Source organism: Corylus avellana, chromosome 11 (assembly GCF_965113065.1).
Source record: "Corylus avellana chromosome 11, dhCorAvel1.hap1.2, whole genome shotgun sequence".
NCBI lineage: Eukaryota > Viridiplantae > Streptophyta > Magnoliopsida > Fagales > Betulaceae > Corylus > Corylus avellana.
Genome location: NC_142500.1, coordinates 7,673,385 through 7,698,606, shown reverse-complemented (window position 1 = coordinate 7,698,606; position 25,222 = coordinate 7,673,385). Strand labels below are relative to the sequence as shown.

Genomic DNA, 25,222 nt, shown 5'->3' with positions numbered 1-25,222 from the left:
TATAGGTTTCTTGTGGTTGGAAGCATACCGCAGCTATTTCTGGTAAGAATCCTTTATCAAAACTAAAACCAGATTGGAGTTTGTAGTTTCATATATAGTTTCAACTTATGGATGTAAATGATTTCATTCTTATAAATCTAAATTTGCAAATAAGTTCTAAATTTATTTTAATTTTAGAAATATCCTAAAAAAGTGTTTAATATTCCCGTAACACTTTTTTTTTAGAAACAGTTGATAAACTTTTTTTCCCCTTGAAAGACATGAGGCTTTTCCATTTTGAGCACCATCCTTTTCTAGGTAATAGGTTAAATGGTAGAGAATTAATACAATCATTTGAAAATTTTAAAGTTTATATACATCACTTGGAATCCAGGCACGCATCTTCCTCCTTTCTGAATATATATTCTTAAATATCGTTGTAAATCGCTAATAAAAGATCTACATATGAGTGGTAAAAAACTTAAACTTGCAAATATGGTCAGCTAGCTAGTTTTCTTCACTCTAGAAATGAACCGAGTCCACTCAAAGTTGGTTATTAATCTCTTGCTGTGACTTCTAATATTGGTTGCTAAGTTATACAAAATGGCTACTAAGTTATTTTGGTTTTGGAGCATGATTATGATAAATCACATAATATACATTATTTTAATGCTCATTGGAAATGGTGTTGAATTTCCGGAGGCATAGCAAGTAAACAGTATGGGTGGCAATTCAGGTTTATAGATCCAGTTCATGTCGTGTCGAGTCATGGGTATATGACTATACTGGTCGATGTGAACACGATCATTTAATTAATCATGTAAACCCCTCAATCCTGACACGGCCTATTTAACAAAACGAGTGATAGGACTCGACTCGTATAACTCGTTTAATAAACATATCGTGTTGGGTTGACATGAACACGATCCATTTCAACTTGTTTCATATAAATGGGTTTGGTTTTTTCCTAAGCAATGCAATAGAAGAAACAGCATATGGGATGAGCATTAAACCCATTACAAGTTAAAGGTGGGCTAAAGGCCCAAAACCAAACTGGCCGGAAGGCCGAGGAAGACTGCCTTCTTGCATGGCTGAGAAGGGTGGAGATTATTTGCGGCGGTTTGAATATCTTCAATACTACTGAGGGAGAATGAAAAGGGTGTGATCAAGAAAACCTTGGGTAGCACTTTCTCTCCTCGATAGGGGGTCCAGTGTGTTGCACTTCTAAGGGAACTGACCAAAAAAATAACCAAGCTTTGTCATCACAAGGGCGCCATTGTCCATTCCATCACATTTTCTCAACAACCAAAAGAAGCACATAAAAACAAACAATTCTGCTATTCTCTCAACAAAACAAACAAAGGGGTATCCAAATTCATCAAAAAATTTCATTCATTTCCAATCAATCTCACATTAGCTCAAAACCCAAAGCCAAAAGCTTATAAAGCTTCAGTTCACACAAACAGCAAGAGAGAGACGAATCAATCACAAAAGAAAACCTGTTGGGCAAGCGCTAGGCCTCGAGCCGAGCAAAGCACGTGTCGTAGAGAGACTGGCTTTGGCACCATCAGCAGTCGTGGTTTCGCAAGCTCCAAGACTTGGAGTACAAGTCAGTGCAGTCGATGATCTAAGACCAAGAAACTACTTATAGGTTTCGAGCTGAATACCTATTTGATGCACACAATCTACAAATAGTTTGGAGGAGAACGAATGCAAGGAGGAGGACAATTCGAAGGCTAAAACTTGAGCTATAGAGGTGTTCTTTAGGACAAAAAACCAAGGCCAGTTTTGGTTGCTCAGAGCACTAAGAACACCTGCTGCAAAATGTGACTCATGCACTGATGTGGAGGCATTTAAGTAACATGCATGGTGGAGAAAGATTGCAGTGGGAGGAGATGCTGAGGAGACTATAGGAGGGGCAAGTGGGTGGCGATAGAGGGCAGAAAGGAGCAGGTCTTTCTTTTAAACAAAATAAAATTAAAAGAAAACAAAATGAGGGGAGGAAGGAGGGGAGAAGGGAGGGGTAGAAGCTAGGGAAGGAAAAGGAAAGGCTCTCATGGGAGAAAGGGGGGAGTGCTCTCACTGGGAGATGGGTGTGACACCTCAAAAAGTTAGTACCACATTCGAAAGATGAATTACTTATGCTGAGTGGGTGACTTATAAAGTTGATTAGGGGTCCTAACTCCTAAGTCCCACGTTGGTTCCTTACTAGGGGAGACTGTGCTTTATAAGTGATTCTAAGGAGCTCAAATTGCAACTTGACTAATCATTTTTAAGTGATAGCGTAAATATGACTAATGTTTTCCCTAAATCGTTACAACTGCTATTACAACAACCTAGTAACACTATGTGGCACTAGAGCATTATATGACATGGACCCTGGCAAGGACGTCAGAGATTTGAGTGAGAGATTGTGATATCCCAGAAAGTTAGTCTTACATTGGGAAGATTGAATCATTTTGAAGTGCCGGTGGAATCAATCCAAAACCATTATGAGCTATACCAATCAATAGCGTATGGAAAGGGCTTTGCTCCATTGGTATGGTAGGTAGTGCCATTTTTTGCATTTGAGTGTTAGACAAATAACTTAACTGGATAAACGAATCCAAAATAGGAAAATGACAAGCTCCAACTGGATGAATTGGAATTGGAAGCTGTCTACATTGAGTGGATGAGTGTTAAGTCTTACATTGGTTCTTTACTATGTGAGACTGGGCTTTATCAGTGATTCCAGGGAACTACAATTGTAGCTTGACTAGTCGTTTTAGAGTGATAACGCAGGTATGCCTAGCATTTTTCTCAAGGATCATTACAATGGGGAACTCTCATGGTTGAGATGGTGAACTGTCATAGGGGAGATGGGGAACCTTTTTTTCAAATGAAAATGTGGTTATATACACCTAGGGGGTTTTAAGAGAAAATGTGATTTAATTATACGGGTTATGCGGATTGTCACAAATTTGAGCTGTCTATTAATCATGTCAAACCGGGTTGTCCCGTTTTGAACCGAAACCTAGTACACTAAACTCTAGCCCTCGTATTTCATATTGTGTTTTGTTGGGTTTGCTGGTCATGTCGCACATTGCTAGCCCTAGTAAGCAAAAATAAAATTATGGTTGAAATTGGTAAAAATTATACCCTTCAAAGAAATTATGGGTGCACCAAATGAGTGAGATAATAAACGGTTGAAGCATAAAAACTATACCACGAAATGGCAAATTTTATGTTTGAAAGATTGTTTTTCAATTAGTGAAAAATATGGGAAGAGTGGATAGAGCGCTCTTAGAGATTCTGTATATCAAGGAACTATTTTTTAACATGTAATGCAGGTAGAATCAATAGTTTCTTTTCATCATATTTGTCAACCACCTTGTCAGCCTCTCTAGTGTCCTCATGAAAGATATGCCACTCTTTTTACCTTTTCCTAAACTATCTTGATATACCTGAACAAGTAACCCAATTCACTCCTTTTGAAGTGAATTAATTGCTTCACTACCAGTATTCATTATAATCAAGACATTTGACTTGGGGGTCATCATATATTTTTTTGGAATCTTTTGCCAACCAAATTGCGCAAAGCTTGAACTTGCTTATTTGTTTGTTGTTAGATCACAAATTCACTCCTTTTGTGCTCCTTTTGTGCTTATCTTGTCTTCAACGAAATTCCTTTTTGTATATGCATGCTAATCAATGGTTTATGTTGCTCCTTAGTGGATGCAGCGGTAAATTCTTGATGATACTGGAATACTTTCTAATTACGGATCTGGTTGTGTTGAAGGCTTGCAAGTTTCCCTCTAAATCATTTATAATCTGCTTAATTGAGCATAAAATAGTAAAAGGGTTCCTATACTTGTATCTTAGTGCAAACTATGCCAGGCACTTCTGATCAGGCATTTAAGGATGCTCGAAGTATTCTCTTAAACAGTGTTTTAGAAACCACATTGTTCATCAATTCTGAAAGTTGACCACTCAAACATAACTGTTGGGCTGATCATAGTTGGATGGGTATGTAACATCTTGTCATAAATTTTTTTTGTTTAATTTTGGAAAATGAAAGTGTCAAAAAAATAGATGAATGAAATTTAAAAAGGTTTAAATATTATCTTTTATGGCTTTCCTCAATTGTGTTATCTCATGTTGGCTTATCATATTCCTATGACCACAACACTGAATAGAGTAAAAGAGGACTTCGAAAAGTCGTAAGAGCAAGAGTATGAATGCATGGATATGCAATAATCATTTGTAAGAATTTCATTGTTGATATTGAACATTGAAAGAGCAGCAGTGTAACACATAAGAAAAGTTGGAAGATGTTTTTATTCATATTGTTGGATCTGCCTTTGACCATCTCATCTGAAAACCAATTGGTGTTCAGTGAGAGAAGCCAAAGCCTTTTATGGCATTCGAAATTGCACCCCGCAAGGCATGTTCTAGGAGCTGTCCAAGTGAGCAAAGCGGCATTGTTGAACCTCAACAATCCTTTCCTTAACATGACGCTCCTGCGACTCGAACTCATGATCCTGACTTTAATACTATTTGTTGGATCGGGCCTTTGGCCATCTCATCTGAAAACCAATTGGTGTCCAGTGAGAAAAGCCAAAGTCTTTTATGGCATTCGAAATCGCACTCCGCAACGCATGTTCTAAGAGCCGTCCAAGTGAGCAGAGCGGCATTATTGAACCTCAACACATATCAACCCTACTTTTTGGGTAAACAAGCCTGCTTCCTGGCAACAGGTGCACAACTCAGTGGTTGACAATTAGCTTACATGCTTCAGGAATTCAGTTCAACTGCCCGTGGGTATGGAAAGCTAAAATTGGTTGGGCCTGAAGGGCCTGCAAACAGTTGTGTCCAGTGCTTTCTGGTTCAACTGTTAGTCATTCATGTCCACTTCAGTTCTTAACCAAAACTGGTCTAAGGGGTCAAGCCAGGCCATAACTAGTGTGGATTGACAGTTCAACTGGTCCGGGAAGCTGGTGGTCCGGTCCAGGTTTTAAAGACACAGCTAAAAAATCTTAAAAGGATTTTTATCCCTTGTGTGGAGAAGCACCCATGCGCACACAAGTAAAACACAGAGGTAACATTGGAGGGCTTCAATTGTTTTTTCAAACATCTCAAGGAAAATCTTATCCGCTGGTACACCAATCTAGGATGCTCTCTGAACATGCTTGATAAATGACTAGACCTTTCTGTTTGTAGCTTTCCCATATGACATTCTGCCTTGTCCTTTTCGAACGTGCTTTTTTAGAAGGGAAGGATGGGCACGCTCATGGTCCTGGGATTGCTTTAATACTCTTCTTTGTTCCGAGCCAATTGGGATTTCTTTAATACTTACTTTTAGCGGATGTGATTGAACTTTGTAATGTATTTTAGTTACCATTTTTTCCATTTGCTCGAATGCATCATCTCTTGAAGCATGCTAAATGTTCCTTTTTTCTAATAAATTAGCATTTGAATCAATGTAGAATGTATATCTTCTGACAACTTAAATTTACTATTTTCTTCCAGAATGCAATATTTTCACATGGGGTTGGGGTGGTTCTCATGGAACATTTTCTGAAGATGGACTTTCATCCGGCGGACAATTGGTATGCTTCCAACTTTCTTAAATAACTTTCATCTGCCTTAACATGCAACATAAGAACCATAGCTGCATGAATGATTATGATTATGATTATGATTATTATCGAGAGACGGTTAACATGCACATCACAATTTGGTTTCTGCATGTGTAAGTTCTATACCAGTACTTTATTCTTCAATGATCTTGAAGCATGATCATCTATCATTTGAGGTGTTTAATATCTTGTGTTGCAATGATCTTCAAGTGTTATCATTAATATTTTGATTGACGTCGTACCAATGCGGTTTATTCTCTTTAGTATGTTGTGAAGCCATTACAAGTTGTTTCTTTGTATAGGGTCATGGAAGTGATGTGGACTACATAAAACCTACGATGATTCCGTTTGGAAAGAATGTGAAAGCCTTACAAATATCATGCGGCTTTAATCACACAGGTGCCATTCTTGAATACACCTAACCTTTGTATACCTGGATGTCAGCTACAAGACATGTACCTCATATTCATTGCACAGAAGTGGTTCCGACATTTCCGATTGCTCGATCGCACTCATTCGTTCATTCATCATATCATCTCGATGTCATTCATCACCCAATTAGCAACCATATACATGTTTAAGCTCATCCAGAAGACTCAAGAAAGATGCATCATACTTGATTGAGGGTTTTGTAACTTCAAATTTCAAAGAATAATTAAATTTAAAAAAACCACAGTATACAAGTACATGGGATAAAAGGTCCTACTATGCAAAGGATACAGTGTCATTGATGTCAGAGTGTATGTAGTCCAGCAAAAAAATGGCATTTCATCAATAAACGAATATACTTTTGTACAAAGATACTTATTTTCTATTTACTAGATGCTTAATTAATGAAAAATGGGAAAAATTAGAAATATTTAAGAGAGAAAATGTGTACATCATGCATTGACTAGTGAGGTTCATTTTACTAATTAGAGGGGAATATGGTCCCCTCTAAAGAAAAGAAAATGTTTTTCTTTTCTTCCCATTCTATTTATTTAACAATATGCTTTACCTTCTTTTGCAAAGTACAAGAAGATGGTGAAACTGATTACCCACAAGTTCCATTTTCAATTGAATTTTTGTTTTTCCTAATATATCTCTATTGAATTCAAGTGAAAATGTAATTTATTTTTAGCCATGTTAAAAACTGCCATACTGGAATCAACCAATCTTGGTCAATGTAATGCAATGCGATTTCAATTTTTGTGAAAATCAACATCGTTGGCTACTGATTAAAAAAATCAACGTTGTTGACTCGATACTTGGCGGTCTATATACTAAACCAACCAATCAAGCACATGTGATTCCAAATTTATACTGTTCATATATACACCGGGCAAAACCTTAAAAAAAGGTCTTGATTCAAAAGAATAAAGATAAATGCAAAATTGGTCCTTGTAGTTGATCTAAATTACAAATCACTTTTTGAGATATAAAAAATAATTTATAGGTCTATGTAGTTGATTTAAATTACAAATTACTCCTTGTGGCATAAAAAATAATTTATAGATTTTCATGGTAGGCTAAAATAAAGGTTTATTCCCTGAAATCAATTTCTATGCTCTAAAAACAAATATCAGTTTAATAAAATGAGTAACTCAATTTTCTCCAACTTAATTTGAATGAAATCCTTGTAACAATTTACTAACTTGAATGTTGTTTTTATTTATCTTTAAATGGTTAGGAGATGTTTTCGTCAAATTTTCGCAAAATGCTTCCAAATCGTGACGAGGAAGATGAAAATGAGAGTGTTAGGCACAAAGTAAAACTTTTGGAATAGAAGAGATTTGGTTAATTAATTTACTGTAGCAATATGACTTAGAGCCTGTTTGGAATTACATTTGAGAAATAGAGCTTTTAAGTCAAACAGAGTTTTTGGGCAAAAACTTCATTTTTAAGCTTTTACTAAAAGTTCGTTTTGACCATTTTTAGGCTTTTTGAACCCTTAAAAGCGCTTTTAATTTTTTTACTAAACGAGTACTTTTTTCTTCAAACGGACTTTTTTAGTGTTAAAAGCACTATTAGGCCCCTCAAACACAACCCTAAACAGACCATTAGAATGAGGGTGGATGTGTAATCTTAACTGGTGTTCTAAAATGATATGAAAAATCCTAATTGTCATTTTTTAAAGTAAAAAATTAATAATATTTGTCACGTTTTTATTGGGTATGACGTAACAAAGTTACGGATTTTAATAAGTTATTTAACAAAAATTAATTCCAGGGATTAAACTGTAATTTTCGAGAACTTATAAATTATTTTTTATACTAGATAGAGTAATTTGTAATTTAGGCCAATATAAACTATTTTTTATACTACTGTGAGTGATTTGTAATTAATGCCAACCTCATGGACAAATTTTGCATTCATTCCAATTTTTAAAAATAGCTAAATAAGCGTGAAAATGAATATGACAAAATAGAAGTAGGTGTATTAAACCACCAAAAAAAGAAAAAAAAAAAAAAAGAAAAAAGAGCTTCTCTCATATATATATATATTGGAAATATGTCATGGTATTTTAATCTTAGAATGAATCCTAAATATGTGTTATCTTCTCTTGTTCAGAGATTTGATTGAGAGATATTAAAGCCTTTGGATAGATATTAAAGATGCCCGATCACTTGTCTGACCTTTCGATCACCTGTCTGACCTTTTTTTGACACATTGAAATGTTTCATTAATTATCACTTCTATTAAACCCTTTAAAGCGCTTCACATATAGCACGTTGATTTTGGTTGTAGCAATTAATTAATGTCCTAGTTTGTATGTTATCCTTGGATCGATAAATCAAAAAGGTCCATGACTAATTAAGAACTAGTTCAATTACGCAATGAGTTGAAGGTGCACATTAAAAATAAAATAAAAATTATACTAGAATTATAAATTATGAAAACATATATAAGGTTTAATTGAATTCTTGCCGAGACTTGTTCGGAAATTAACTATCCATTCATAAAATAAAAGTACAGATTACCATGTACCCACGTGACACAATATTTATACATGATGACATGATTAAATCCAAAAGTGAATAAATTAGGAAATATGATTCGCACAAGAACATCGCTGGATTTTATTAAGAAAGTACAATTATGTCAAGATTAAGGCATGTCACAGGTAATTAGAAGAGTCAAGGATTTGAGCATAAATAAATAAAATGCCGTTTAATTGCATCGTTCCATAGATGTAGATCTCTGCCAGCCTCATAGTGACTTTCTTTCCAATTAATCCATGTTTGCATCCATCGTTCTTTGTCCGCCGACAAAATCAAATCATTCTATTGACATAAAATAGAAACAAGGAAAAAATATAAAAAAAAATCTTCTAAACTAACATTCGAGCTCTACAATATTGAAAATGTACTAAAGTAACCTATCAAACTACCAAAATGTATCAAAAAGGTCACCTATTTTTTTATATTCCTATAATACCCCTATTCTTTTTAAAAAATTAAATAATTAAATAATTTTAAAAAAGCCCAAACAATTTTTTAAAAAGAAAAAAAAAACCACCAAGCGAATAAATAAAAAAAAATAAAAATAATAATAAAAAATAAAAAATAAAAAGTTTTTTGGAATAAATAAATAATTAGTTACTTAGTTGCCCTAAATTATAAATCACATGAAAGTAAAATCAAAAGTTCCTAAAATATTCCACAAAAAAACAATTTAGTCATTAGAGTCAAATTCCGTTAAAAAGAATAAGGGTATTATTGGAATATAAAAAAACATGTGGCATTTTTAACACACTTTAGTAGTTTGATGGACTACTTTAGCACCTTTTGAACATCATACGACTCTTTTAAAAAACGCCTAATAGTTTGAGTGGCTTTTTATATTTTTCCCTAGAAACAACTAATTTCTACTCCCAATAGACATAATTTCTTCAAAGTGGAAAGAATCATCAAAGTAATTAGTAATGAATACTACTTTATTAATTAATTGATCACCAAAGTAATTAATTACACTAATTAAATTAATCGATCACTCTTTGTCTTCGATTATATGCAAATTCTAGCCAATATTTGAGCAGATCATGCCATTCATGCGGAATATATATATATATATATGTCAACCTTCCGTTGACTCATGAGGAGCATGGCATGCATGCAGGATCTGCCTCTATGCCCAATTGTATACAAAAAGAGCCGTTAAGTTGAGACTTGAGTTATTGGTTGAGTTAAACTCTGGTTTCTTATCAGAATTAGGAAACCCAATCTAATAGGCTAAATAAAGTCGGTTAGGGTACTCCAAGTCCAAGTCGACGTAGGAGATCTCAGGCAATTAGGAGAGTCGGTGCAATTAGGAGAGTCGGTGTGATATATAAATATTACACCAGTTCTCTCCATCACCATTCACCACAACACTCATTTGATCGATCTTTGTTGGCCATCAATTCTAATGAAGATCACCATGATAACGCACCCCACTGTTGGTCAAGAATATGGGATGAAGAAACTTCTTCATGTGCCCACTAGACCAAGAACCAAGATTGTGCGTAGCAAGAAGATCAGCAGGTCGTGTCTCATCTCTTTTATCAAAAGCCTCGGGCTTTCGCAGGAAGAGTTGGCGGAGAAGATCAGAAAGTTGAAGTATTCAAGGGACTACTCTTTCTTGTACTCTAATGATCATGAGCAAACTGAGAAAATCGAACCTTATCTTCGTCTGGATATGGTTGAAGCTTTCGACCACAACAAGAAGCTTAAGGTCGGTGCTCGAAACGGCTCTCAAGAGTATGTTCATCATGTCAAGCAAAGCCGTAACCGTAGAGCGACAGCTAGAAAGTGGGAGATTTAAACCATAAGTACAAGGTTACTAATCAAAACTGTTTCCCAAAAATCGCCCATCATCATCGTACGCATGAAATGTCATGCAATTACTATCGACGTGGTCGTCAAATTTACTTTTGATGGGGTTTTCGACTTTCTTGTTTTTATTTTTAAATTGTACTGTGTTCATGTAAATATATAATATGAGATTTACGATTCAAAATTCGACCCATACGTTCAAGCTAACCTTTATTTCCGGTGTCAAGAATATGCTCAACGTCAATAAGTAATTATTACCTGTGATCACCTTAATTTATCTTGTTTCCACCATTGATCAACTCATATTGTGTGTTTGGGTGTGCGTTTAAAAGGGTTAAAAGTACGTTCAACACTAAAAAAAAAAATTTGAAGAAAAAAGTGTGCGGTTGGTAAAAAAATAATAAAAATTGAAACCCTTTTTAAGGGTTCAAAATGTCAAAATTGCCAAAACACCCTTTTGAAAAAAGCTTAAAAACAAAACTTTTACTAAAAAAACATTTTTTGGACTTAAAAACTTTATTTCTCAAAAACAATCTCAATCATAGTATAATTCTTCTATACACTTCCTATGCTTGTATGGTATGAGAGAACCTTGAAATGGCAATTATAAAGTCTCTCATTTCAGCATCTTGACTGAAGAGAATGAACCCCAGAAAATAAAGAAACGGATAATGCCTGAAATCTTATGCAGAACATTTGAAATTACGCCATCTTCTTTGCGGAGTGCATCAAGCCTCTCAACAGCTGCTATTCTGTCTTTGAGAACCTTGTTCTCCTTCTTAAGCTGTAAAATATAAAATCTTATAGCTTAGGTGTATCAATACATATATACTTAATTTAGATTGTTCACATTCTCATTATCTGAAATCTCTCTTAATAAGGGATTAGTCTTGGAGATTGCTTGAAGAAGTTGACTGTGAACTTACACTTCGATGTTAAAAAAGAAATATAATACTGGTATATATTCCCACCTTCAGCTTTTCTGGCTTTTTAAAACTTTTTTGTTCTTTTTATTTTTTATTTTTAATGAGCAGACGTCAAATAGGCAACCAAAATTCATTGATATGATGCTTATGAGCCCCTGTTTCATAAACTAGTGAAAACTTATCACTTACCTCTTCAAAATTAGGCACAAGCTCTTCCAATTCGTGTTGTAGTAAGGAAATTGTCCGTAAAGTAACATCTGCATAACCTGTTTCCAGCTCTTCAACCGAATATGGATCAAAGAAAATTCCCTCCAGAATGAACAACTCTTCGAGTAATTTCACATCTTCAATATCCAATCTCTCCCTCAACTGTATGAATGAAAGTTGTTTTAGAAACTGCAAGTCATGTAAAAGACTTTGAAAATGTACTACATTGGGTCATATATATTAAGAGTTTCACAATATACTTCTAACCTTGTTTAAAATTCTCTCGCATGATTCATCTTTATTTGGATAGAGAACTTCTTGCTTCTTAGCAAGTTTATCATCATTGCAGTTAACACGTGGTGATGACTTGATATGCTTTGCCCTGCCCCAATATCCATTTCCACAAACAGAACAAAGATCATAAAATTCAACCAAAGAATGTCTATCTCCAGAACCCAAAGCTGAGTTCATGTCGATAATTGGAAAATGTTGCATTTCTTTGGAATGATTTCAAGTTTATCAGAACTAAAAAAGTTGGTGAATTAAGTAAATTAATATTTGTTGCTATAAAGGAACCAGAGCCATAAAGTAGTACTCAATTAGAAAGAAAAGAAAAGTGTCATTTTGCTACTAGGTAAATCTTAGCAATGATAATAGTATGCTTTTAGAAAACCGTGGCCTTAACACTAAAGGAGTTTGAATTAGCACCTCCCACCAAACCGAAGAGTGGATAGGCTCTCTGATGCATTTGAAGAGCTCGGTGAGCAACAACACAATAAAGCAGTTCTGGAGTTCCCACCCTGCAAGATGAGAGCTGAAGATCATATCTTACGAACCAAATTGATACTGGTACGATGAGCAAAAGGAGGGTGAGAAACTAACAAGTGCATCCTGTAGAATCCGAGTAAGCTTAGAATCACGATATGGGATGTGGTTTGCTCTGCCTGAGCCACATGTCAAAGCATTTATAACATTCCCGAGGGCTGAGAGGGACTTGTTGATCATTTTAGCTTCTTCAAGAACTCTCCCTTCAGCCCCCGTTTTCTCCACTTTCTCTGATCCTGCCAAGTCCACAAGGACTAGTTTCCCAGCGTTCACTCTGTCCATAGTAGTGAAATTTTCAAAATTAAATCATTACAAATCTTGAACTGATTCAAAAAATACTACCTCTTCTCGCCAATTAGTTCTTGTTGGACTGTGAAAATGTAAACAGAATGACTTCTACTGCTGGCCATGTTCATTTCTGTCTATGCTAAGGTTTGGAAAGAATATTTAGTCACAAAAAGCCAACATTACTTCCACCCAGGAAACAGTCTTTTGAAACATTGCGTAATCAAGAAATACAAAGAGTTTCAAAAGAAAAGTAAAGCAGGATACGGGTCTCTCCAACTGCTCTGTTAGCTATCCCAGTCTATGCATTTTCAAAGTCAGCAGTAAAAATAAAATACACAACAAAATCGTCAAGCAGTTCTTGACTTACCGATAGGCTTTCTAGTGCTTGCGCAGGATCCAGTATAGAGATCTGGAAAGGGAAGGCTCTTACAATTGGGAAAAAAATCTAACAGCAAAAGATATAAACAAAATGGATCTAATGAAAATGTATAGAGAATGAAGATGGTCTGATCAAATTATCTTTCTGCTGACAATGATTTGTGATGGATATCTTGAATAAGACAAGCCTGACTACTCTGGTGTGTTTGTTGAAACAGTTTTGTGTATATGTGTGCATGTATTTCTACAAACAAACTTGTGAAAGTGGTGTTCAAGCATATTGGGGATTTGAAGCCAGGTTTATGGCACAGCTGCATCATATTAGAAAATTAGGACGACCAAGTATAAACCAAATTGCACAATGATATTATCATAATAAGATGGTGCACAGAGAGGTTTTACAAAAGATGGGCTCACCTCTGTTGCTCCAGACAACAATATCCCTTGTAATTTGCTCTCCTTAATCTGTATATGGTCCTTGGATAAATCAAGGAGGTCCCTGAGTAATGTGTGACAAAGATCAGTAATGATCAAGAGTTCAAGACTGAGGTAACATCCCCAAATTTTTTGAAGAAAGTACAGATATAATCAAGACTATTAAGATGTGTTAAAAGTTAAGGGAATCAACCATTTGGGTGATAAGTACCTTACTTTTTCCATGTAGATCTCTACCTGGAAGAAGCACAATAGATTCAGAAAATTACAATTAGTCATTGATATTGCATTATAGCCAATGCTAGCCCATAGTGCACGATAAAGGAATGTGAAAGTGTCTCAGTACCATTGACAACTTGATAGAGTATTTTGCTATTTTATCAAAAGATTTAATATGCTCAAAAAGTCCATCTACTACTCTTGGAAGTATCCCTTTCTTCTTCTCGTCACATTCTAGAACGCCAGGCCCCTGATCGAAAATGGCATCATGTATTAGCTTTATTTAACATCTGTGAAAGTCATTTCTAGAATATGCTTGTGATTCATTCCATTACCTCCATACTATACGTCTTTCCAGCTCCAGTCTATCACCAAATTGCATAAACAAAGTTCATCAAATTAGAATTAGTCAAATGATCGGCAACTTAAGTTACAAATCAACTGAAGAAAGTATGGCAGAAAAATTGTCATCCTATATAAGTGCTTTGCATCATAACCTGTCGATGTGCAAGTGAGGAAAACCATGTGTTTACTTCAATGCTGAAAGAACAAACACTTTATGATTCCACGGGAACTTGTTTGAATATAATCTTTATTTAGCAGTTCAATTCACTGAATGAAACACAAAATGCAAAGATTTACAGTGATAGTTGAGAACTGTTTTTATCTTTTCTAACTAGTAAATGGTTTGTGGTCTCAAGATATCTGAACTGTAACTTGTTTAGCCTGCTTGGAGAGTAAACATAGCTATGTTTACATATGTGTCAATTGTCATGTATATACAAAGTCCAGATGATTGTGTATGTGATGCATGGAGGCATGTATAAATTACAGTTTACCATAAATTTTCCACAGATAAGCAAGCCTTTGGAACAATTCCTACACAACTAACTACATGTTACCTGTCCGTAAGTAATAATCGTCCCGTTGATTGCATTAACAGCATCTGGTTCAATAAGCCAATCATATATAGATCCAAAAGCACAGCATAAGATGAAGATTTTATTTATAGCTGCATAGATATCCTATTAGTGAACCAATCAATTTCCAATCAGTTAAAATCTTCCCTCAATTTAGTCACAATGAAGATGAGTATAATTAAGGATTATGCTGATGAAGTTTCAGAGTTATCATATGCAAAGTACTCTAATGGTTTCCTCTATTTTCTTAGCAGATTAAAGTTTATGAGATATACCTCGAACAATAGGCAAAGCTAGAAATTCATAGACCCCCGCTTGCTTAGATTCCTCATAGAATACCCTATCGAAGCTGAAAGTGAAATCTTCCTCCTTCTCATCCTACAACACATTTATACAAATTGCTTAAACAAATCAAAGTCACATGCATACACGCACTCATATTACTTCAAATGAGCTAAAACAATCAGATTGACACACATAAATTCAAATTGCTAAAACAATTATATTCAAATGCACGGTCATTACTGAAAAAATAAGGAAATCAATGTCGGTGATATAAATTCAAGCAAACTGACATTTTCAATTTCTACGATATAAATTCAAAGAAACTGAGACCTTGAAAAGGAAAGTTTCAGTGTCTATGCATCGAATACAGACAGTATCGCCATGATCTCTTTTCTCTTTCGAACTCAAGGGCCTGAAGCGAGCACAGACCGTTATATTTGACATACTTTCGTTGTGCTAAGAAGCTCAATTTCCTAAAAACTTGATTCAAACCTGAAAACAAAAGAAAGAAGAAGAATTAATTTACATCTACATCGCAACGTCAACCAAAAACAGAATCAGTTGAAAAATAAAAACGAAAAAAGTGATATGGACCACTGTTTGTATGCTGAGAAATCCAGCGAAAAGAAAAGAAAATGAAAGTTCCAGTACAAAATTGAAGCAATCTAGTTTCGTAATAGATGGAAAGCTTGCATCTATTGAGCTGAATACGCGTATTAAGAATTTATTCAAGTCCTGTTTTCTTTTCCTTTAGTTTCTTGGCAACCAAACAGAGTGAAGAGTAGGAAAAAAAAAATTGAAACAATATCTCAACGTTCCATTGGAAACCTGAAACCTCGATTTGACCAAAGGACACAAACTTTTATATCTATTTGGACGCCAAGAAAAGAAGGAATAGAAAGAGAAAATCAACATTTCTCTCAAATTTGCGTAAAATCTAGTCCGCACAATCCCGCCGTAAAACGATTTTGTAGATGGACAAAATTTGTTGGATATAGACAAATAATTTCCTTTCTTTTCTTTCCCTCTTCTGAATTTTCTCGGAAACCAAACAATGACGAGAGAGTGAGAGAAATGTACTTAGGTATTAGTAGCGCTATTGGATGTGTTGGCGGGGATCAGAAATTTCAAAGTGGATTTTATAGGATTGTGAGAATTGAGACATTAAATACAAAACTGAATTGAACGGCGTCGTTTGGTTAACCCAGCGGCCAGCGGCCAGCGGAATTTGACAGTTTGTACCTCCATTTGTTTCTACAATTGGTAAACATTTTTCCTACAAATTAAGTCCTAAGAGTTCCTACAACCGAGTAAAGAGAGTTTTGATTAGGCATTTTTGCATAAAAATATGCATAAACCAATGTGAATACTCTTAAGTAGGTGAGAAACACAATCTTTCTTATTAATATAATATTATATTATTAACAGAGTAATGATATACACACTTCAACTTTTTATACACTCTTTTTCACAGTTTCTTAAATGATTTTTAAATTTATCATTAAATTAAAATCTAATAAAAATTATTTTAAATTTAAGAGTTAAATGCAGTTTTGATGCTTGTGGTTAGGGCCAAAATTAAGCGGCCACCTTGATTTCAAAGTGTCACAAATGGTACCTAACATTAGGTAAAATACTTAGTACTTTTGTCCAAGTTTGGTCCAATTTTTCAATAGAGCTCAATGTCACTACGCTTCAAAATGTGTCATATATGATATATCCCATATGCCACATATTTAAGCCAACTTAACATATCATATGACATGGCCGTAAATTACAGGTGATACCTATGCTTTTGGTGCCACGTGTAGTGCATAAAATAAATAAAAATTACTAATTCCAAATAAAATAAAATAAAAAAAGTTGATCAAACAAAAATTTAAAATTACGCGACTAGGAATTCTCAAAATTAGGGAAAATCTTTGAAAGCAGAGATCTAATTGTGCGTATTGGAGTGCTCATGGTGTTAGAGATTGAATGAAAGCCGTTCGATTTGAGGGTTGGAAGTTCAACGCCGCTAAACTACATTTTTTTACTCAGAGATCTATGCGGGAAGGTTGTAGATCGGAGAAGCTTCAGAACAGTAGACAACTGCGTTGGTTTTTGGTTTTTATGGGTTGGGCGAGAGACGAGAGGAGAGTTGAGTTCGGTAATTAAGAATTTAGAATTATAGTCAAGGCAGTTATGTTTCAAAGTTTCATCCTCATAATCATCGACGAAGAACCAGAAGGATTGAAGACATTTTCGTTTCAAATGAGGTTGAACCAGTCAGCGTCGACCCAACCACAACGATTGTAAGATTGAAGGCAATAGTTGCTGAAGACACAGAAGATAAAATCTCCAAGGCATTCAAGGAGGCGACATCACAAAAAGCATGTCAAAAAAATGTTAGGGTTGCCCTTTGTTGGCCGAGCCACCCCATGCCCTAGACCGGCTGGTCTAGGGTAGCCAAAGTCACTCTCATGCAAAAATATTAGGGGTGTCAACCCGGTCCGGTTTCCCGGTTTTTGGCCAAAACCGGAACCGGAACCGGAACCGGGACCCTGGTTACCGGCCGGTTCCGGTTTTACCCGGTCCGGTAACCGGTTTTTGAAAAAATTAGTGTTTTGGGCTTATTTTAGGTATTGGGCCTAAAATAAGCCCATTATTTTTTTCATAAGTTAGATCATTTTAAAAAAAGCTATTAATCTTTTTGTTTAAATTAAAGAGGCTTTATTGTGATTGTTTCAAATAATTAAAAAATAAACTTAAAAAAGCCTAAAAATCCAAAAAAAAAATCAATGTATTATATATATATGGGCCTTAGAAATAAAAATTCAAATTTGTTAAAATACCCTAAAAATCATTTTAAATTAGATACATAAAGAAAACATTAAAACAATAAAAAGTAAAAACAAGTATGTAAACAAACCAACATACACAAGAAATAAATACCACTTACTACAACAATTCAAAACCCAAAAAAATAAAAAATAAAACGAGTATTTAAATAATCTATCAACCAAAAGAAATACACTCACAATAAAAATAGTTCACAAACATATTACAAAGACAATATTACACAAGCTTCAAAAATCATCAAATCATCCGGCATGTCACACGAGCTTTAGAAATCTTCTAGCTATGTCCTGTGAATAAAACAACAAACAAAGTTAGGAATGGTTAATATTAAAATCATGGCATTTTAATATCATAATATATAAAATGTCAAACTATGAAAACATAGTAAATAATAAAAAGTAATGAATTTATAATCATTTAGTTACCAGGCTCATCATAGCTTTCCATTCCCATAAACTTCTGCAGCTCCTCAATGTTATTTGGGCAACCCTTAAACTAATCTTGTGTGCAAATCAAGGCTTCAACTGTAAGTGGAGATAATGAACTCCTAAATGAATCTAATATACGTCCTCCAGTGCTGAAGGCAGACTCAGATGCAACAGTGGAAATAGGAATAGCTAATACATCACGGGCTATCTCTGCGAGAATAGGATATTTGGGTGCATTAACCTTCCACCAAAGTAAGATATTAAAATCTTGGGTTGCTGCTTCACACCGATCAGACAAATATCGTTCCACCTCCGACTTACACTCCATGTCAGTCTCTTCTAGTTCTTGGTGTTGGGAGAACACCTTCAAATATTGCACATCTTGATCCTCCAAGTCTTCATAATCAACATTTGAAAAAGTAGGAATTGAACTTTGCATACCTACATTGGAGTTAGATAACCCATCCTCCCCATGAAACAAATTGTATTGATCCCACAAACGGATCAAGAGGGCGTCTACACTATCATGGATAAATTTCGCCCACTTAGCATCATTGCATCTTCTCAACCAAAATACTAACCCCTTCATCTTGTAACGTGGGTCAAGAACAAATGCCACATACAACAATAAGTTAATCCTCTCCACAGTCTCCCAATACTTATCATACTTTGTTTTCATATCAAAACTTACTGAACTAAGGATAGGATTATCACTACAAATACCATCATTCAATGTGTTTTGAATAATACAAAGTTGAATGAAATATGAGTTGGAGGTGACATTTTTTGAACTAGAGAACTTCAATGTGGCATCATAAAAAGATTTCAAAAACCTCACAAATAGCCTAGCAGTTTCCCACTCAATAGAGCTAGGAGCAACAAAATACTTACCCTCATCCTCCTCAAGTAGGGCAAAAGCTTTTTCATATTTCTCAGCGGAGCTCAACATTAAGTACGTAGAATTCCATCTTGTTTGGACATCTAGACATACCATCTTCGTACATGTAATCTTTTCTAGTTCTATACATGATTTAAACTTTGTCATTCTCGCCGGTGAGGACCTTACAAATTTCACTGCATTCCTTATAGTAGAAACACAAGCACCCAATTCTTTCAACCCTTCAGTTACAACAAGATTTAAAATATGAGCGGCACACCGCACGTGAAGAAATTCACATCCCAAAATAGAATGATCCTTGTTCTTCAACCTCCTTATCATAAACTTGAGCATCGCATCATTGTTTGTAGCATTACCAACAGTAATTGTGAACAAACTATTAATTCCCCACTCCATCATTGTACTCTCCACCAATTTTCCAAGATCATCACCTATATGACTAGAAATCATGCCAAATTTGATTATTTTCTTGTGCATTATCCAATCAAAATCTATGAAGGTAGCGGTAATAACCATGTAGTTCAAATTTTGAAGAGATGTCCATGTATCAGTAGTTATGCAAACCCTTTTACCGCTCAAAACATTTTTCAACTTAAGTTTTTCTTCCTCATAGAGTTTCATGCAATCTTTTGTAAAGTATTGCGACTTGGTACAATGAACCTTGGTTCAATTCCATTCATCAATTCTCTAAACCCATCACTCTCCACATGCCTAAAAGGCAACTCTTCTTTGATGAAATACCGCACAATCAAATTTCTTAAATAAATCTGATCATACTTCACATATCCTACTCCTTGATTGCCTTCTATTGTATTCTTAAGTGGCATTTGCAACAAAGTTTGACGTTTGGGTATATTCGATTTTCTAAGTGGAGAGGTCGAACATCTAGTGGTAAGGTGGCTCATCATGCCTGAAGTACCATTTTTCCAGTGACACCCTAACACCTTATTGCAATAATTGCACATTGCCTTAGGGTTGTTCTTATCAACTGGTTCTATTTTTTTGAAGTGATCCCATACAACAGACTGATTCACCGATGGTTTTCTGGATAGGTTCGTTTGTGATTGCAAGGTATTTGTAGATGAAGTTGGATTGGTTCCAGAATTGTCACATTCCAATTGCATACTAGGACTATTTGACTCCTCCATCTATTAAAAGTGTTTAGATGTTATACACAGATACACTAAAGTGAACAATATAATAATATATATAAATATTACAACAATAAATATAAACTACCAACAATATATATATATATATATATATATATATATATATTTCTTTGTTTTCCATTTTTCCTAATCTCCAAACAGACTGTCTAAAAATTTCAACTTAGCAAAATAATCGGCCAAAACTATTCATCGTCCCACTCCCACCAAATTCGAAATTGCAGCATCCCCAAATTAAACAAGCCCATCACAAATTTAACAAACATGCATGTAATGATGTAAATTAAAGTAATGAACACTAAAATAAAAAGTTCAAACCTGGCTGCTAGTGCTCATTGCTCAACTGATGCCTGACGGAGCGAGAGATGGAGATGAAGATGAAGCGAGAAACGGAGAAAGACTGAAAGAGAGAGGCCGAATGGGTGAGAAATGTTTGAAATGCAAAGGGGAAAACAAGAAATGGAGAAGTGAAATGGTGAAACAATATTCACTGATCCTCTCTTTTTACCTATCAAAAAAACATATATATATCCACTGATCCTCTCGTTCTCCTATGGACAAACTCTTTCTTTTTCTTTTTTCTTTTTTAAAAAAACACCCATTGAAACTAAAATTAAAATAATATCACCCCATGAAACACATTAAAAATTTAAAATAAAATTAATTTTCAGTTTCTTATCTCATCAACTTTGCCTGCTTTTAAGTCCCTGGTACTCTGGTAGGTACCAGTGGCCACTCCCATAGCCCAAAGCACAAGCGAAATGTTTTGCAGGAGAGAAAGAGAAAAGAGAGAGAGGCGCGTACCACTTACCAGGATGTAGATGAGAGAGGCAAAAAGAATGGTGCGGTAGCGGCCGAGAAAAGAATCAGCCACAAAAGCACCCAACAAAGGCAGCAGCGGCGGCGTGATGTGAGAAGAAAACTCAGAAAAGAAGATGAGGGGCTGCGGCTGGGACTAGCTTACTGACTTGGGGGAAAATTGGAAAAGTGAGAATGAAGACCTAATTACCTAATACCTAAGGTCCTCCTAAACGCTGCGTAGAAGAGTGAAGCCTAAAAGAATTAAAATATATATATATATTATTTAATAAAATAATACCCGGTTCCGGTTTTCCCGGTTTTTACCGGGTGCCAAAAACCGGGATCGGAACCGGGGTCCCGGTTTTTTTTTTTTTTGCAACCGGAACCGGAACCGGGTCCCCGGTTTCCCGGTTTCCTGGTAATAATTGACACCCCTATGCAAAATGGGTGTGGTTGGGCCAACCCTAAAGCTCTTGTAGGTGGTTTCAGCCACCCTAAGGTCTTTGGGCATCGTTCAGCAATGTTGTGCAAATTTTAATATACTTGTAAGTGAATGAATCGTTTGCAATAATGTTTTGCAAGTGTGAGGTCAAACCCACAAGGGATTGTATTTTTGAATAACAAATTTAAATCTAAATTAATTAAATCCTAACATAGTTCCAAAAGGTTTTTGGTTTTGGGTTTTTAAAACTAAAAGACAACATAAACTAAATAGAGTAAAACAAAAGATAAATGTACTAAGGTTTGGAAATTCACACTCACCAAATCAAAACAATATACTTTATGTTCATCAATATTAATCCGAAGTTCTTACAAATTAAATCTTATGTATGTTTTACTATGCTTCAAAAGATTAATCAAAACCATTCTATTTATCAATTCATTGTACAAATCATAAAAGGAATCCAAATTTAATTGAAACACCAGGTATATCCGAATAACAAATCACAAGGTATATCCAATTTTTAAGTAAATAAAACCAAGCAATCAATTATGTGAAGTTATCTTAAATCATCAAATGTATCTTTGAATCATAACAAGATATCCAAGAATTATTCCACATAGTGAAAATAAGTAAAACAATTGAAATTAAGCTCAATAAAATCATAATAATAAAAACTTACATAAAAGTAACGTCGTTCTTCATTAGTGAGGGCTTCATCCCCAACCTTAGTTGGGAATTTAACTCCACATAAATAAAACTAAAATCTAAACATAAACTAAACTAAAAAGAAAAACTCTAGAATTTTGCTCTCTGAGATTGTATATTTTCTTGAATGCAAAGAGGTTTATTTATAGGCTTAGGAAAGTCTTAGAAGCCCTATTAAACCTAGACAATTCAGAGGTCTATTTTCTAGTCAAAATAGAAGTCTGAAATCGGAATAGTATTCGTCCAAATTTGTATCCTTTTATTGCGGGGCGATTTTGGCATAGTAACCATCCGAATTAGGAAAATTCTATTTCACAATGATCTGTAGTATTTTGAGTTAGCTTTCTAATGCAGCTTGAATCACCTCAATACGGTACATTAACGGAAAGTTATGGTTAAAGTACTAAGACATGTGCAAAATCTGAATTTGAATCCTATCCGATTTTGACTCCGATTAGAGAAATTTCACTTTAATCCTTTCCTTGATTGAGTTAAACTTAACCACATCATCTAGATCTTCTCAAAGTATACTTTCTTCCAAACTTTGCATTTTTCCCTTTAAAGATGCAGTTTCTCTTTAACAACCTACAAAACACTAAAAACACAAAATATTAAATAACGACATAGCTAAATGATTAACTAATGTAAATAAAGGTGTCCAAATATGCAATATTTGACACTTATCAGGCAACCCCCCAATGGCCAGCCACCCCCTGGGCTGGCCACCCCATGGCCAAAATGGTATGGCCAATCACCCCCAATTTTGGCTTAACAATAATAGGCTCATGTCATACTGCTTCGTGAGGTTTACGTACTAAGTCATTAAACTTACGTGGTTATTACTCTTATAGGAAGCTAGTTTCTAGAACCCAAAAGTGGTATGGTTGCCACTACAGACTTTTCCTTAAGATTTTCATGCTGTTATCAGGTTTGCCATTTTGTATTAGTTGCTCAATGTTTTTAAATTGAGGAATATACTTGTCCCTTTAATAATTAATAAACTTCTCAGATTCATTTTACCTTCCTATGCATTAACTCTGATGATGCTTAGAGGGGCAGTTCCCCATCTAACCACCAGTTGGTTAAACTAGGGTAATTGCTAGTAACCTTGTGTAACGGCCCATGAAAATCAATTAACTAGTAATTGACTTCATGGTTCATCTCTCAGCCTACATCCCTTACAGGAAAAGACTTAAGGATCTTAACCTCTCATAAATAAGAGAAGATAATGGAAGACCTTAAAACTAAAGGAATAGAAAGTAATAACTATAAGCCACAAGTACAATCACCAAAGTAAAGATAAATCATCATAACACAAATAGATCTCCTGAATGTACTGGTTGAAGACTAATCATTAAAATAAACATATTACACACCATAAAGATAATTGTCTTGCAATAAAGTAATAAGATCAACGCATAATTTTAAGTAATGCCAAAGGGATGACAATATCTATCATATCCGCCCATGTGGTTCCTCCATCATCCCACATGGACTTCAGCCACAGTGGATCCAAATCTTCAAAAATGACTCTAATCAAATCCTGAGCAATTACCCAACTTTGGTCTATAGGCATCCTCTTCTAAGCTAGCTAAACCGCACAATTTATACATCATGAGAGAAAAATAAGAAGGGGGTAAGTCCAAGGACTTAGTGAGAGTTAATGCACATAATACATACCATTTTAGTAATGAACTCCGTTTAGTAAAGAATGCAACATTTTAGGCATGACAGTTCATACATGCAATATAATATAATACATATTATAATCATGAGTAACAGTAATAGTTCAACAGTATGGTTTACCCGAGATATTACCTCTTCTCAATAGAGTTGGCACTGTCCTGAGGAACTTGTAATGCAATGTCGGTGCCCTGACCATTGTATGCTACCTTCCATAACACTGGTAGCCCGACCGAGTCCGACCTCGGGTGACCAACGCTACTAATGATGTACATCCTATAATGACTGACCTTTTAATCCGTTTTTGTAACGGATGTAAGCCAAATCCATTACAAAAACCCAGCCTCCTGTTCGACCTTTTAATCAATCTCTCCAAACTCACTTTTTTGTCTTTGATTTGTCAAGATGTACGCAAGTTGTAGCTACTTACCAGACATTGGTAAAGGGTGCAATGAGTTTATGACTGAACTTCCATCTGAATATATTTTGCCGTTGGCTCTTCGCGGCTATCTACCGATGATAATTTTTTTATTTTTTATTTTATTTTATTTTTTCCTTTTTCTTTTTCTTTTAATGAAAGTAATGATTTATGAGGAAAATTCGCTTTACCCCCTGAAGTTTCAGGATTTTTTTAATTCGAACCCCAATGTTTAAAAATTGGCAATGTACCCCTCTAATATTTCAAAAAATTTCAATTCAGACCCTCCATTTGATGAGAATCAACAAGCACCATTAAAGAATCCATTGCATGTTCCAGTTGGGCCTATTACTAGAAAAAGATCCAAGAAGATCAAAGAAGCACTTTAATCAGCCCAAATGTCTTGAATCAGCCCATTAAATACTTCTTTGATCTTCTTGGATCTTGCTCTAGTAATAGGCCAAATTGGAACATGCAATAAATCCTTTAATGGTGCTTGTTGATTCTCATCACCATTACTAATTGCCATCTAATTGGACGAAAATCATCCCACGTGGGTCTCACGTGGGATTTTACTGCCCTCTATTTCAATTTTGCCCTCATTAAAAACCTATGAAATTACGTAATTATCCTCAATAAAACCTATTAAATTAAGGGTAATTACGTAATTTTATAGGTTTTAATGAGGAAAAAATTGAAATAGAGGGCATCAAAATTTCACGTGAGACGTATGTGGGATGATTTATGTCCAATTAGGTGGAAATTAGTAATGGAGGGTCTGAATTGAAAATTTTTGAAACATTAGGGGGTACATTGTCAATTTTTAAACATTGGGGTTCGAATTGAAAAACCCCTGAAACTTCAGGGGGGTAAAGTGAATTTAACCCATGATTTATTTTAGTTATGACTTAGCTTGCTTTTCTTGTATAGTATTTTTGACAACTGTTAGATCCTTTATACC

At 35.0% G+C, this 25,222-nt stretch overlaps 2 protein-coding genes across 5 annotated transcripts in view; one reads left to right on the top strand and one right to left on the bottom strand.

The window, feature by feature from the left end:
* The window catches only part of RUG1 (Regulator of chromosome condensation (RCC1) family protein), a 40,234-nt gene extending 33,796 nt beyond the window's left edge, over positions 1-6,438 (top strand). For both annotated transcript variants that reach the window (XM_088511854.1, XM_059575606.2), the window contains 3 exons: positions 6-42; positions 5,488-5,567; positions 5,900-6,438. In XM_088511854.1, coding sequence (XP_088367980.1) covers positions 6-42; positions 5,488-5,567; positions 5,900-6,019 — 237 coding nt within the window. In that variant the 3' untranslated portion in view covers positions 6,020-6,438. The remainder of the gene's footprint in view (positions 1-5; positions 43-5,487; positions 5,568-5,899) is intronic.
* Positions 6,439-10,894: 4,456 nt separating this feature from the next.
* On the bottom strand, positions 10,895-15,997 carry LOC132166244 (ATP binding microtubule motor family protein). 3 transcript variants are annotated; one of them, XM_059577026.2, is made up of 16 exons: positions 15,954-15,997; positions 15,204-15,365; positions 14,864-14,966; positions 14,571-14,614; positions 14,004-14,033; positions 13,796-13,918; positions 13,661-13,686; positions 13,432-13,513; positions 13,004-13,045; positions 12,901-12,934; positions 12,691-12,766; positions 12,406-12,622; positions 12,232-12,323; positions 11,791-11,905; positions 11,506-11,685; positions 10,895-11,174 (listed from the first exon to the last, which is right to left on the bottom strand). In XM_059577026.2, exons 2-16 carry the CDS (start codon positions 15,315-15,317, stop codon positions 11,007-11,009), a joined length of 1,446 nt encoding a protein of 481 aa, XP_059433009.2. In that variant the 5' UTR covers positions 15,318-15,365; positions 15,954-15,997; the 3' UTR covers positions 10,895-11,006. The 3 variants fall into 3 exon arrangements, with proteins under 3 accessions (XP_059433009.2, XP_088367950.1, XP_059433010.2); XM_088511824.1 differs by lacking the exon at positions 12,901-12,934 and having other exon boundaries at positions 12,691-12,770; XM_059577027.2 differs by lacking the exons at positions 14,571-14,614; positions 15,204-15,365; positions 15,954-15,997 and having other exon boundaries at positions 14,864-14,902.
* Positions 15,998-25,222: the final 9,225 nt, after the last annotated feature.